At 45.2% G+C, this 14,458-nt stretch overlaps 1 protein-coding gene across 14 annotated transcripts in view; it reads right to left on the bottom strand.

The window, feature by feature from the left end:
- ANKRD26 (ankyrin repeat domain containing 26) overlaps nucleotides 1–14,458 on the bottom strand; it is an 829,339-nt gene that overhangs the window by 446,157 nt on the left and 368,724 nt on the right. For all 14 annotated transcript variants that reach the window (XM_069228894.1, XM_069228896.1, XM_069228898.1 and 11 more), the window contains one exon: nucleotides 1,949–2,132. In XM_069228894.1, the coding sequence (XP_069084995.1) occupies nucleotides 1,949–2,132 (184 nt within the window). The remainder of the gene's footprint in view (nucleotides 1–1,948; nucleotides 2,133–14,458) is intronic.

Raw genomic sequence — 14,458 nt, 5'->3', positions numbered from 1 at the left:
GACCAAAGTTAAAAGAGAAACATACACTTCTGTTGTCATTATGGCTATTTCACAATAGATCCAGTTCTTTATCAGAGGCACATTTCATAGTGATGAGTCCCCAAATTCCTCCTTTTAAATGCAGGGTGGCAAAACCTGCAAGACTTAGTTTAAAATAGAGGTTCATAGACTCCACATCAATGAGATGTAGAAGAAAAGGTTGGAGCACATCAATCAACTTCATTCTCAAATAATGAGACAAGAACCTGACCCACAATCAAAATGAACATGGTGAACAAGCTACTTTCGGTAATGATATATCTGGTAGGGACATATTCTAGATGCAGATTCCTTACCTTAGAATTTCCCCCAGGCATCAGACTGGATTCGGAATTCTTTTTTTTTCCCTAGCAGTACCCCTGCGCGTCGTCAGGGGGCGCTGGTCGACATCAGTCGTATATAGGCACCACCCGGCACACTGACATCAGTTTCTTTTCACAACTTTCATGCCAGTAGCGTGGAGCCATGAAGAACACTGAGAATGGTGCTTCAAAACTAGGACCCTTAATAGGGAGTTCTTGTCCCTAGAAATCAGTTCGCAGATCCTCCCGAAGGGGCAGTCTGATTAGAGGATCGATGGCCATGCTCAATAGGATACCAGACTCTTCGTGCCCAGTCCAGAGCCTCCAGGATTACTTGGGTCTGGTCGTGCCTGATCTTCAGAACTCTGGGCAGAAGTGGTATTGGCAGGACAGCATAAAGGAGGCCTGAGCTCCACTCATGACGAAAGGCGCCGCCGAGCGAGTGCTGCCTTGGAAACTCCAATGCGCAAAACAGCTGACATTGTGTGTTCTCTGCAGAGGCAAAAAGATCTAACCACATCCCTCCCCACTGCTGAAAGAGACCTTGCTCCACCTCTGGATGGAGACGCCATTCGTGATCGACTATGCATCAACGGCTGAGTTTGTCTGCTCTTGCATTCAGAGAGCCCACCAGATGTTTAACCATTAGGGAAATGCCTTGGCGTTCCAGCCATGTCGAGAGGTGAAGAGCCTCTTGACAGAGGGTCCATGACCCAACTCCGCCCTGCTTGTAGCAGAACCACATGGCGGAGGCACTGTCTGTGAACACCTGCATCACTTTCCCTTTGAGAGAGGGAAGAAAGCTTTCAATGCAAGTCAGATCGTCACAAGCTCCGAGTGACGGGGTGAAGTCGAAGAACGTTTCGCCTTCTTTGACTGCTTCTTCTTGTGACCCAATCTTCCTGAGGACTTGGAATAGGATGAGGAGGATTGGTCATGTCTCTGCAAGCAGTCTTGTGACCTTCCTCTCAAACGAGACTGGGACCAATGCAGAGTCGAACGCCGGCCCGCCATGAGCTTTAGGGACCGCTCCCTCAAAACCTTAGGGTTCATGGTCTGACGGAGCACAACTTCGGGTCATTGTTGCGCTCCAGACACCAAAGGCAGAGGCAATGCGGATCCGTCACCGATATCATTCAGTAACAGGAGTGGCAGGGTTTAAAACCGGTCTCCGGTGACATCCCTCAACACATCCAAAACTCATCAAAATGTATTCAACAAAAGTGTTGTAATTAATAAAAAAATGACTTGGGGGGGGGGGGAGCCCTTCTCCCTGATCTGCGCATAGGGTGGCGTGGAAAGAAAAGACCCGACATCAGCATGCTGGGGTGGTGCCTAAATACAACTGCAAAGTAATTACGGCAACCATGACGCATGCGGAGTCGACTGACACCACCTGACGGCGCGCAGGGGTACTGCTCAAAGAAAAATCTCCAGATCCAGTCTGACGCCTGGGGGAAATTCTAACGTAAGAAATCTGCAACTAGAAGTCTCTATCAGATTATATAGTATGATTATGACTATGAAGTGTATCTTGTAATTTCATACTCTTTAACAGTGCACATATGGTTTTGCTGGGACAAAATGTTTCAAAACTATATTCAAACCTGTTTTAAGCTATTCCTCAATGTTCTTAATTCCAGCTCTAGGTTTCTAAGACTGAGTTCAAGCTGTTGTCTTCCTTCCATCTCTTTACAGCACTGATCCTCCTTCTTTCTTAACTGATCTCTGCTTTTATCATACAGCATCTCCACACTTTTCCTCTTTTCTTCTTCTTGTTTTAAGGTGAACCTGAAATTTCAAAATAGTTTGTTCTATGGAAATACGATTTAATTACCATATACATACAAATAGATTTCAAAAGCAGACAGGGAGTTTATTACAATTGCCATCTTTCCACTGTTAAACAAACATATATGGCAACAGGTGCTAACAATATAATTTTGGGGAGCTTGTAGTGACAGATGGGAAAAGGTAACATAAAATGATCATCTGAATCTTTAAGAACACAAAAGTGGCAATTTAATGCAACAAAATAATGATCACTGTTAAAGCAGTGATCAGAGCCAAATCTTAAACCTTCTGATCTGACTTTTTTCCCCTTGTGTTCGGTGTTCTTACAACCGCAAAAGAGCAGAGTAAATGCAACAGATTAAAATGAATTTTCTGAAATAATATTACTAGATCACTATTCATGGCACTACTAAACTCTAACAAACTCAAACAAAATGTGATTTGGTTATGGTTTGTGAATCCAGACAACCCTGACCCCAATGAAGAGCTGATTGTCCAACTGGTGTTCTTTAGTGCAAACGATGTGGAACAACAATGCTCTTTTCAGGTCCAAGCAGTGGAGTCTCTCCTCCTCCTCGTTCAGTTGTGGTGAAGCTAAGAACGCAGGCAGAGTGATGCTTTGGCCGACATGGAAAGGTGTCACTACCTTCAGCAAAAAGGAGGCACAGGAAGGGAAAAACAGTTTGTCTTGGAAAAAGGTGGTTCAAGGAGGGTTAACAAAAAACGCCTGCATCTCGCTGACTCTCCTGGCCAATGTGATGACCACCAAGAAGAATGTCTTGATTGTGAGAAGTCTTAGGGGGCAACTATGCTTGAGGTCACAGGGTGAAAACACTAGGAAAGTTAAAACCAAATGAAAGGCCCATTAGGGCATAATGAAAGGGTTGGGTTAAAGAGATGTTGAAGATCTTTCAGAAAATGTGTCACAACAGGTTCTTGAACAGGGAGAGTTGATCCAAAAACTGTAAAAAAATGCAGAGATTTCCAAAAGATACCCCTTAACTGTGCCCAGACAAATGTCTCACCAGGCTAGGGACAAAACAAACAGCAACACTTCAAAGCAAGGGTGCAGAAAAAAGGTCAACATATTTTTCAGTGCACCAAGCCACAAATGTGTCGCAACGGCATGGATATATTATCTTTGTGGAGGGGCGCAGGGCTGCCAAGATGACCTTGCAGACTTCAAGAGGAAGATCAAGACTCTCAACTGCCGCTGCTTAATCTCCACGCATGAAGGTGAAGCGTGCATAGGCTTTGGGCAGAAGGTCGAAAGCTGTCAACTGTTGCAGCTCAAAAACCTTAGCATGACAACACAGCATTTGGAGGTTCAGGTGCAGAACCTTGCCCTGTTGCTGCAACAGGATAGCCTCACGAAAAGGTAGCTTGATTAGAGAACCGATGCTCATGTTCAGGAGTTGCGCCAAATCCAGAGTGACAAGGATGACTTTGACCCGGTCCATCCTGATCTTCTTTAAACGTCAGGGCAGGAGTGGTATCAGATGAAAGGCATACAGGAGTCCTGAGCCGTACTTGAGATGAAATGTATCTCTAAGTGAGAGCCATCTTGGAAACTCCAATGCGCACAAGTGCCAACACTGTGCATTCTCAGTGAGGCTAATAGATCTAACCAAAGTTCTCCCCAGATGTAGAAGAGAGCTTAGGTATGGGAGGTGAGAGCAATCCCATCATGATCTCACCCTGAGGAACTGCTTCCGGGTAACCGTCTCCGGGTGACGCAGTGTAGTGCGGCGTGCAGATCGGAGAGCCCACGTGATCACGATCGATGGGGACAGCAAGCCACGTATAGCCACAGTGGTTCGCTGGAGGATCTTCGTGCATATGCAGAGGACTGCATCCGCTGCGATTATTAATGCGGAGGTGCTTGAATAACGACGGTGCAAGTGGTGAGAGCACCGGCCGTAGCAATCTGGTGAGGAGGGGAGAGCAAGTTGAGTGGATCAAGGGGGATGAGTGGCGACAAATTCTACAGAGGATCGAGCGAAAGATAAGTGGAGAGTACGGTACGGCATGCAGCTTAAAAAAGAAGTCTCCTCCCCAGTGCTATAATCAGACAAGGATTGCGATATCCCCTCAATATTTTTTAGACTTATTTGTATGATTACTGTTACCCATGGCAGGCCCGGGCTCTCTGAATACTGTTTAAATGACTTCTGCTTGTTGTAACTCTTCAGTTATCAGTAATGGCTTGCACCCTGGAATGAGAAGGGATCTCCAAGTGTGAGGGCAGGCCGGTGGAAACAGCAGAGGCGGCTTGTTCAGGTGCGAGTGCAGCTTGTTGTTCCTCATGGCTTGGTTGGTTCACTGGAGTTATGGAAACTGGCACCATTGTTATAACCCCCATTTGCTTTTTGGAGTTTTCAGCAGAGGTACAGCTCAAAGATGGGTGTGACTTGCGTTAAGCACCAAGCTGCGTTCCAGCCACATTAGACTTTGATATACCTCCATGTTGAGGACCATGTGTGTTATGAAGAAAATGGAGTGCTGGGATTCTTTGGTGTGGGGGCACACTCCTGGCAAAAGCAAGATGGCACAGGTCCCCAAAATGTCAAAAGCAACTCCTTAGAGATCAACAAAAACCCTGGTAACAGGCAGAGTCAAGAAGGACTAGGGGCCAGATGTATGAAAGCATTTTGCATTCGCAAACGGTGCATGCAGAATGCCATTTCAGAATGTATAAATACATTCTGAACGCAATTTTAAGGAATCGCTAAAATAGCGATTCCTTAAAATTGCGACCCTGTTTAGAGAGTCGCAAATTGCGACTCTCTAAATTAGAAATCTCAAATAAGGATTCCTTATTTGCGATGTCTTAGCACATGTATGAAGCAATTCCTAAATGCGATTTTGGCATTTAGGAATCGCTAATTACCACCAAGTTGAACTTGGTGGTAACCATGTGCAAAATTTAAAAATGCATTTAAAATGCATTTTTAAATTGTACATGTAAAGCACACAATTAAATTAAATTTATGACCGATTTGATCAGCCAAGTTGTTTTCCCCAGAGGGTTCTTCTTCACCAAAAGACCTCTCCATCATGCAGGCTCACCATGTCCCTCCCTCTCACTCTAGGACTCTGAAGCACCCTCGCCCAATCCATGTAAATTTTGGGGATTACAGGATTAAGGAGACTATTTTATCAACTGCTATCAAATCTAAGGGTTTTCCATTGCCCGACAAAGGTCACCTTAATGTTTTTCCGGACTTGTCAGCGCTGGCGGCCAGTCGTCTGCGAGAGTTTAAAACTATGACCCAACCCTTCAAAAAATCAAGGCATTCAGGCATTTATAGTCCAGCAATCAAAGCTCAAAGTGTTGGTTGCAGGTCAATTTTGTATTTTACAAACAACTGGGCAAGCAAAAGACCTGCTACATCTACAGAAATAAGGTGCTTGGCTGCAAAGGAGCAGTGCTCTGCTGAGATGAAGATTTAAGGGCTCGAAGTACATGGCCATTTCTCCCTCTCCTCTTTTTTTTGTGGGTTGGTCTGAAGAATGAAGATGGGGAAGTAGCAGAAGCGAAATGAAGGGTTTTGTTTTCGGGGTGTATGCAGGATGGTTGGTGGTCCCAAGTAGCGCTGCAGTTTGTTTCTTTTCACTAGGCGGATCCCCGGAAAGCAGTTTCATGGGTGCTATGACAAGGCACTCAGCTAAGGGACAAGGGGAGGGGGAGGAGAGGTCAAGCGCTGGGGGGAGTCCTTTGGAGGCCCTAGGCAGGGTGGGTTCTATGGGCTTTGCTGTGCCAATGAGTGTGGGAAGGAGGGGGTTAGGACACAGGGTGGGGTGAGACAAGGTGGTATTGGTAGAGCGGTAGTGGGGGTAACTGGTTTTGAGGGAGACAGTTTTTTGGAAGGTGTGGGAGGGTGGGTCCAGAACACAAGAATATATGTAGCAGTAAATTCCAAAAATGCTAAAGGGTTGAAACATGGCCTACTGTATGCTCAGCACAGTTCGGCAAGGTGGGACGAGGAGCTATTCGCATGAAGAGTTCTAGGCTTCTTACCATTGTATCTTGCAATGTGAATGGATTTATTAATCAGCAGAAGAGGAGAGCAATGTTAGAATGGTTTAAGTCCATGAAAGCTAGTGTAATGTTGGTACAAGAAACCCATTTTAAACTATCCGCAACCCGAACTAAATCACCAGGGTATATTTAGCATTTTCTGTTAGCATCAGCTAGTCGCAGTTTGTGGCGTTACAATATTGATTAATTAGGATATTACTGTTGAAATCATGAAGGTGTGCAGAGATCCATATGCTAGATGGATGTGGGCTCAAATGAAATTAGTCAATCAGGTTATTAATTTAATTCATTTCTATGGCCCTATAGAAGATTCTCCCGAATGGCTGGTCTCTATCTACAATCTCGCCAAGAGTATGGAGGGGGCGATAGTAATAGGTGGTGACTTTAATATATTATGTGATCCAGCGCTGGATTGTTCAATTGTTAATAAATCTCAGACAAAACTCAGATCTATAAAAGCCCTATGGGCTTTGATGAGCAATTTTGCCTTGATCGATGTATGATCATATGGTCACCCTTTTGACAGAGAAAACACTTGCCATTCCAAGCATCACTCTTCATCATCTCGTATTGATTTCTTTTTGACGGCATGATTTCACACAAACTCAGTCACCTATAGTGGCAAACCTGTTTTCAGATCATGCTACAAACACCCTTGCCCTGAGATTGGCTGTTCCATATCGGACACCATCAAGGTGGAGGTTTGATAAGTCCTTATTAACTAATGAGGCTTGGGTTGCACAGATGCACATTGCACTGCAAGATTTTTTGGTGAGTAATATTGGTTCTGCCTCGGAATTTGTAGTTTGGGGAGCCCTAAGGACCTTTTTTAGGGGAGAGGTGATATCCTTTGATATGCAGATAAAGGCGGTTTTGCACCAGTTACTGCTAATGCTTGATCAAGCAACAATCGCTTATTCAAAGAAACCCTTGTAAGAGGACAAGATCAATTTGACTCGTGCGCAAGAGGACATTAAGGATTGCTTCTTAAGTGGAGAGATAGTAAATCACAACACAATGCTTTAGCAAAGTTATGAAGAAAATTAGCATACAGGTAGGTTCCTGGCCTGGTCAGCTAAACGTAAGGCCAATACGAACAAGATTACACAGATTTAAGACCCTAGCACTGCATCTACATCAGTCATAGAGGAGATAGGCAAGATTTTTCTACAACATTATACTTGGACGTGCTAAACCCATCTTCTGGTGTGATTGAGAAATGGCTAGAGGTTAAGGAGGAGGTTGACTCCATGCCTAATGAGAAAGCCTGTGGAGTGGATGGGATGCCAGCCGAGATTTACAAATTGTTCACTCCCCAACTAAATTAATATATAGTCACAGGTTTCAATGCCATTCTGCAGGGGAATACGGTTTTAGACACTTTCACTCAAGCTGTAGTGGTTAGCTTCTTGAAGGAGAAGCCTGCTCAGGAAGGATGTTTAGTCATACCGCCTGATTAGCTTACTAAATGTGGTTTATCAAATTTTACGAAAATCTTGTCTAACCGCCTGCCAGCTGTGGCAGCATCAGTTATTCATTCAGATCAGTGTGGATTTCCAGCTGCCAGATACATGTCTACTAATATCCATTACTTAGTCCAAGCAATGGACTATTTTATTGCGCAACAAACTTGTGATGTATTATTTTCTTAGATGTGGAGAAAGCATTTAATAAGGTGCAATTGAATGTTCTCTTTGCAATACATGCTAAGTTCCCTTATCCAGCTGAATTTGTGAAAGTAATAAAAAAAAAAAAACGGTATTTGCATGTGAAAGCATTAATAGTTATTGATGGTAAGCCAGCAGGCCACATAGAAATAAGGCAGGGAACACGCCAAGGGTGTCCCCCCATCACCCATGCCATTCGCGCTTTTTCTCGAGCCATTAGCCTCAGCAATTCAACAGGATACAGCTGTTCAGGCTCCAGGCTCCAGTTGCTGGATCCACCCAGCTGAAATTGTTTGCGGACGACATGGCACCTCACTTAGCAGCTGACATGGTTAGTATTAGACAGGCTTTTGCTAAAATTCATCAGTTTACAGTTATCAGGAGCTATACAATAAATCATGCTAAATCTGAGGCATTACAGTTCAATTCTACGTCTGAGATATTACCCAGTGCCATGCAAGCTCATTATTCACGATCGAGACCTATACACTATTTAGGAGTTTGGGTCTCACTTAAAGCTAGAGGACCTTTCTACCCTCAATTTCAAGACAATTTTCCAGAAGATGCACGCTTTATTCTCTCAGTGGAAAGATCTTCCCTTGTCAATCATGGGGCGGGCAGCACTAATCAAAATGTCTATTCTTTCTCTATTTCTTTTCATATTTACCAATATTTTGATCAAGGTTTTGCAGACGTTTTTTCAGTCAGTGGAAGGGTAAATTCGTCACCTTTTATGGTAAGGTAAGAAACCGAGGGTCAAATTATAAGTTCTGCAGTTGCATTCTGAGGGGGGTGTGATTGCGTTACCCGATGTTAAAACTTATTATCAGGCGTCACTTTTGGATTGGTTGGTTAGATTTTTGTGCACATCTTTTCATGAGGCAAATTGTTTCCTCAATATGGCTCTATAAGAATCTGAGATCGCCATGTTTCCTTTCCTGAAGTTTCCCAGACTGCCCAAAAAATCACGCTATAAAGAGGATTTGTGAGAATTACGGGATTCCAGGGTATCATCCTCAAATGAAGTTACTAGAGTGTATCCCGTTGGGATTACAGGTCAGCATAACTGTATGTAGACGCTGGTTGAGTTTAGGCCTTCATTGGCTGCAGGATTTTTTTCATATGGGGCAATTCTTCTCCTGGCAGTAGCTCTTGGGTCTTCGTAAAGAAATAAATGTTTCTTTCTTTTTTTTAGTTTTGCTCAGATTAGGAAGTTCTGATTAGGCTATAGTGAGGGTGAAAACTCAATCACAGAGAAACTTAGTCAGTTGTATTTTGTCTCTTCAATCCAGGGTATTGGCAATCGATAAGGGAACTGATTGCTGCTAAGAATACAATCGTAATCCCAAACCATCTCCAGATGATTGCAAATACCACTGGCTGTAAGTTTAATGTTAGGCAATGGCAGTTTTGGAATCGGAGCAGTCTAAAAGCTGTTAGAGCAGCTAATTTGAGAAAAATGGCTTTATTTTTTAAATGGTTGGTTTGTTATATGCCAGCAAATCTTCATAAGATGTACCCCGTGGTGTCAACGACATGGTTTAGATGCAATCTGAGTACTGGAGACTGGCTGCATATGTTTTTTACATGTTCCTTATTGCAAAAGTTCTGGCAGGACGTTTTTCAGAAACATGAGCGTAAAGTAAACGTGACTCTTTCTTCAGATCCTCTGAACGCATTATTTGGTTGGGCTAGCCCAGCGCTAGATTTGACTATTGGACAACAACAGTTAATCTGTATTTCAGCTCTAGTAGCCAGATCCTTGACTCTTTGCAATTGGAGATCAACCAAAATTCCATTATCCACAGAGTGGGAAAACAAGATGTACAGAGTGCAATATAGGGAAATGCTGTATGCAAAAAGGGTAGGTTTTTATATTTAAGAGAATGTGGCGTGGCTGGTAAAATAGATATTGCTGAGGCAATGGGGTAGGGGAGGGTTGGACCGGCGCAGCGGTCATTATCAGGTACGTTCTGCAGTGGGGGGAGCCACCTGAGGTAGATGACTCATTGCCCCCATTGAATAGGAGATAGCCATTCACACGTCTATTTATTTAATCTTGATTCAATTTGATATGTTTCATGGAATTGACTAAAGTATTTATGCATATTTATTACTGCAACATTTCTAATAATTTTTTTTTTTTTTAAAAAGAGCAGAAGAGAGTTTGCACCACCTTTGGATGTAGATGCCATTCATGACCTGAGAGGCAATGACGAAGTTTGTACACCCTGGTGATCCGAGATCCTACCAGGTGTTGCACAACCAGGAAAATGTTCAGACATTCCAGCCATGCCCAGAAGTGCAGGATCCACCATCCTACCCCAAGCCGTTTGCTAGAGTACCACATGGTGGAGGTGTTGTGCGTGAACATCTGGTCCAGCCTTCCAGGAAGAAGGCTTTCAATGCCAAGCAAATCGTTCTCAACTCTAACAAGAGCTGAGACCATGCTGGAGACTAGAGTTCTTTGTTCCAAGTATGGTTTGTTAGCCACCACTGCAGGTCTTTTGCAGTTCCTTTCGATATCTGGAAGAGGTCAGAGAGATTCCCCTGGATACTGCGCCCAACAAGGACCCACTACTTGTGAGGAAACGGGTGCATTATATGGTGTGGTCTGTGACTTTACCGTGTAACACACTTACTAACCCCTTTAGGATCCTTAGGTTTTGTTTGTCAAACCTCCAGATCAACCCTGGGTAGTTGTGGCTCTGAGCAGCAAGGCTTACACAAAGGAATAAGTGCAAAGCATTTAAACAACACAGAGTAATTGAAGAAGAAATTGACAAGGTACCAAAGAAATCCAACACCAATTTATAAAAATAGATTGCATGTTTTATATTTGTAGACACCACCATGAAAAAGATCCACAGGAGAGTTCCAGATATATAGAATTTACGTGGTATAGTAAATCAAAGAATCTCACTCAACTGGGAACAAGCATTGGCACATTCAACAAATTTAACACTTTGAAACTTCTTCACTAAAGAGTTTGGGCTAGTTGTAATGCATTCTCTTGGAGTCACTTAAGGTAACAAACTCAAGTGGGAGCCAGACAGGGGGACCAGCAAGGCTTTCAGAAACAGTTACCTCAATAGCTGAAGCAGTCTTTAGTCAGTTCCAGGCAATTTTATCCTTTACAGGGCATTTCTATAGAAGTGGTCCTGATGCAAAGGATGAAAAATGCTGAAAATTCTCAAAGGATGCTCTGGATACAATATGGTCGACGGCTGTATTGCTGCGGCTACTTCTCAGCCTATGAAGGGGGTGAGGCAGTCCTGGTCACAGGGTCTATGTCCCTCACACTCCTGTCGGTGCTCGCAGAAGCCGAGTCACCACTGGACTATTGGTAGCCCAATATCCTGGTCACAGGCTAATCCTTCCAGGGTCGATAACTCGTCCTCTGGGAGCCCAAGCTGCACTTCAACAACATTCCCAGGATCAGCCAACTCGGGTGCAACTTTATGAGTCTAGTCCTGGTCCCTGGAGTTGAAGACTTTGGGCTACCAACTAGGCCCCACAAGCTTCTCAGCCATTGTGTCCTTGTGTTGGGAACAAGAGGCCAGGTCACTCTTGGCTGGGCTCTGGAAATGGCTTCTCCTCGAGCAGTACACAGCAGGCACAGTACCTCTCCTTTGCTAGCCTCCAGGTTCAGCAGGTGCAGTCCACGTCGGTGCAGCCTCTCGTTGCTGGTTCCACAGTGCAGCAGAGAAGTCCTTCTTTGGTCCTTCTTCCAGTTTATTCGAGATCTGAGTTTGGGATGCCGTGGGGTCACCCTACTTATGATCCAAAAATATCCTCAGGGTAGGATGCGATTGGTAGCCAATGAGCTACTAGGCTCACTTTCACCTGATGACCACTTCCTGCAAAGTGTGACATCTGGGCATTCCAGGATGCACCATTCTGCCCTCTTCCACAATGGCAGGACTCCTCTCCCGGTGTGTGAAGCTCTCTAGAGTAACTCAGTTGTGTGGGCATGAAGGAGGCTGCATGCCCTTGTAAAACCGGTTTGGCATCTGGTTTCCCCTCTCCTGTACCAACTACCAACCTGTCTGCCTGAACAATGGAGCAGCCCCTCTCCCAAGTGTTATGAATTTGCCCTTCAGCTGCAGCTTCTCTTTGAAGCTTGCCTCTTGGGCCAACACTTTTCTAGCTTCCTGCAAGAGGGATGCAACACCTTCGTCCAGAGAAAGCTCCTACTGCATCCTTTCCTGGGAGTAATCTAACTTACAAGCCCTGGGTGGCATGAATACAATTTACAAGGGGCTTACCTGTAAGTTAGCTCAGCCAATTGCGTATAAGTTAATTCAACATACCAGTTTCAGGGTAAGGACACAAGGCACTGATGTCTGGTTAGGAGTCCACAGGACAAGCTCAGAATTGAAAACCAGCAGCATGAGTCCAAAAATGTGGGGGGTGACCATACAAAAAGAGGCATTTCCTTACACTACTGCAGAGCTTGCATATGCCACCACGCCATAATCCTCAGAACCAGTTGCACATAAATCCAGGATAAAGGTTTAAACATTGGTATCTTAGCCTGATTATCCTGGACTCACTGCTCCAGAGGATACACGCAGAACTGCACTGTGCCCAGAATGCCTCTGATAAGAGAGTCTAAGAGAAGTAAGGTGTAACTTCTGCACGTTCATAGTGAACCCCGGCAAATACAGGAGGTACAACATAGCTTGGAGGTGGGTGAAAACTGCCTGGGGGAGTCCACCTTCAACAGCCAATTGTTGAGGTAGGGGAAAACTGGAACCTCTGACTTCCACAGATGGGCTGTGACCACTGCTATCATTTTTGTGAACCACCCTGGGGTGTTGGTAAGACCAAAGGGGAGTACAGAGAACTGAAAGTGCTTGTGGCCGATCGTGAACCGCAGGTAACATCTGTGGGCCGCAGGGCAGGTTTATGGAACTATGCGCACTGCAAGTCCAGCGCTACGATCTGGTCTTTGAGGTCCAGGCCAGATAGGACCTGAGCTAACATGTGCATCTTGAATTTCTTTTTCAGGACATAGTTGAAAGGATGTGGGTTTAGAACAGGGTGTAAGCCTCCATCCTTCTATGGCAGCAAAAAGTAGCAGGAATAACAACTTACTTCTAATGTCTGCACCCTCCCTATGGCCCCCTTGGCCAAAAGAGCGTATACGTCCTGACGCAACTCGGAGAGATGTTCCTCCGTCAGGTGATTTGAGGACAGTGACATAGAAGGAGCGGTGTGCTTGAATGGAAGGGTAACCCCTACTTCTCGCTGACCAATTTGGAGCTACCACTTCTCTGAAGTTATGGACTGGCAGTGTGGCAGGTAGTGCTTGATCCTGCTACTAACGACTTGCCCGTGATGTGAAAGTTCATGTTAAAAAGGGTTGAAGGCAGAGGAATACTTGGCAGATCTCTGGCTTTGGGTTCCACAAGTTTTGTGGGAAGCACATCCATGGCCAAGGAAGAACAGGGGAGTTTGGTGGAAATGGATGCAACTGGTAGCCCCTACCTTAGGCACGGAAGAAGCAGAAGGCAGAGTGAGGTTAGTATTGAGCCATTAGGAGTCCCAACAACCAGGCGGAAGTCTTGCTGTACCTGAAGCGCTCGAGCACTGAATCAGCCTTGTCCCCAGACAGGCGAGTGATGTCAAGTGGCATGTCCATAAGGAATGCCTGGACAACCACGAGAAGGCCAGCTGACCTCAGCAAGTCACGGCGATGGGGCACCAACAATGAAGCAATCGGTCTACCGAGTGAGTCTGCCATGTCTGGTTCGAGTGTATTGTGAACTCCGATGTATGCCTGCCTCTGCAATATCCTGGGTCAGGATGGCATGGGCTTCCTCTGACACCATGGGAAGCACCTGCATGACTGAGTCCCACACTGAGTGGATATACATGCCCAAGAGGCACGCAGTGTTCACAGTCCACAGTGCAAGGCTGATGGAGGAGAAAATCCTCATACCAAAGGTGTCCCACCTCTTGGATTTCCTATCCGGTGGAGTGGTAGCGAACGCAGCTCGGTTGACCTTGGACGGTGAGACTTGCACAACCAGGCTCTCATAGGTAGGGTGCAGGTGAGGAAAGCTGTATCCCCAGGAGCGTGGCAGTGGTGGAGGGTTATTGTCCTGTTCACAGAACTTAGCCCAGGCCTCTGGTCAGACATCAGTGAGGGCTTCATTGAAGGAGAGGAGAGGTTTCATGGGAGATAAAACACCTCTGTCAAAACACTGGTCTTGACCGCCATCGAGGGCATTGTAAAGTCTTAGACAGCAGCCACTCTCCGTACCACCATGGCAAAATTTGCTCCTTCCTGCGTAGTCACACTGGAGGAGAGACCAGCTCTCCAGACCACTGGCATCAACCCATGCATATTCCTCAAAGGGCCTGTCAACAATTGGAGGCACTGTCTCTGTAGGGTTTTGGTCCAGTTGGGATTTAAGTCAGAAGGCACCGGTCTGGATCCATATCGGAGTCAAGAATTACAATGAGTCAGCAGCACCAAGGGGCATCAGCGGCAAAGGAAACTGCACCACTGGACTGGACTATGGTGAAGTTTGTGAATCAATGGCTGGAACCTGTCTGGATCTGGAAACGAATCAAAATGGCCTGACTGCTGCTCTGGGAGTCTT

The sequence above is a fragment of the Pleurodeles waltl genome, chromosome 4_1, assembly GCF_031143425.1.
Source record: "Pleurodeles waltl isolate 20211129_DDA chromosome 4_1, aPleWal1.hap1.20221129, whole genome shotgun sequence".
Taxonomy (NCBI): Eukaryota; Metazoa; Chordata; class Amphibia; order Caudata; family Salamandridae; genus Pleurodeles; species Pleurodeles waltl.
The sequence above is the reverse complement of the archived record's forward strand: the minus strand, read 5'-3'. Positions and strand labels throughout refer to the sequence as shown.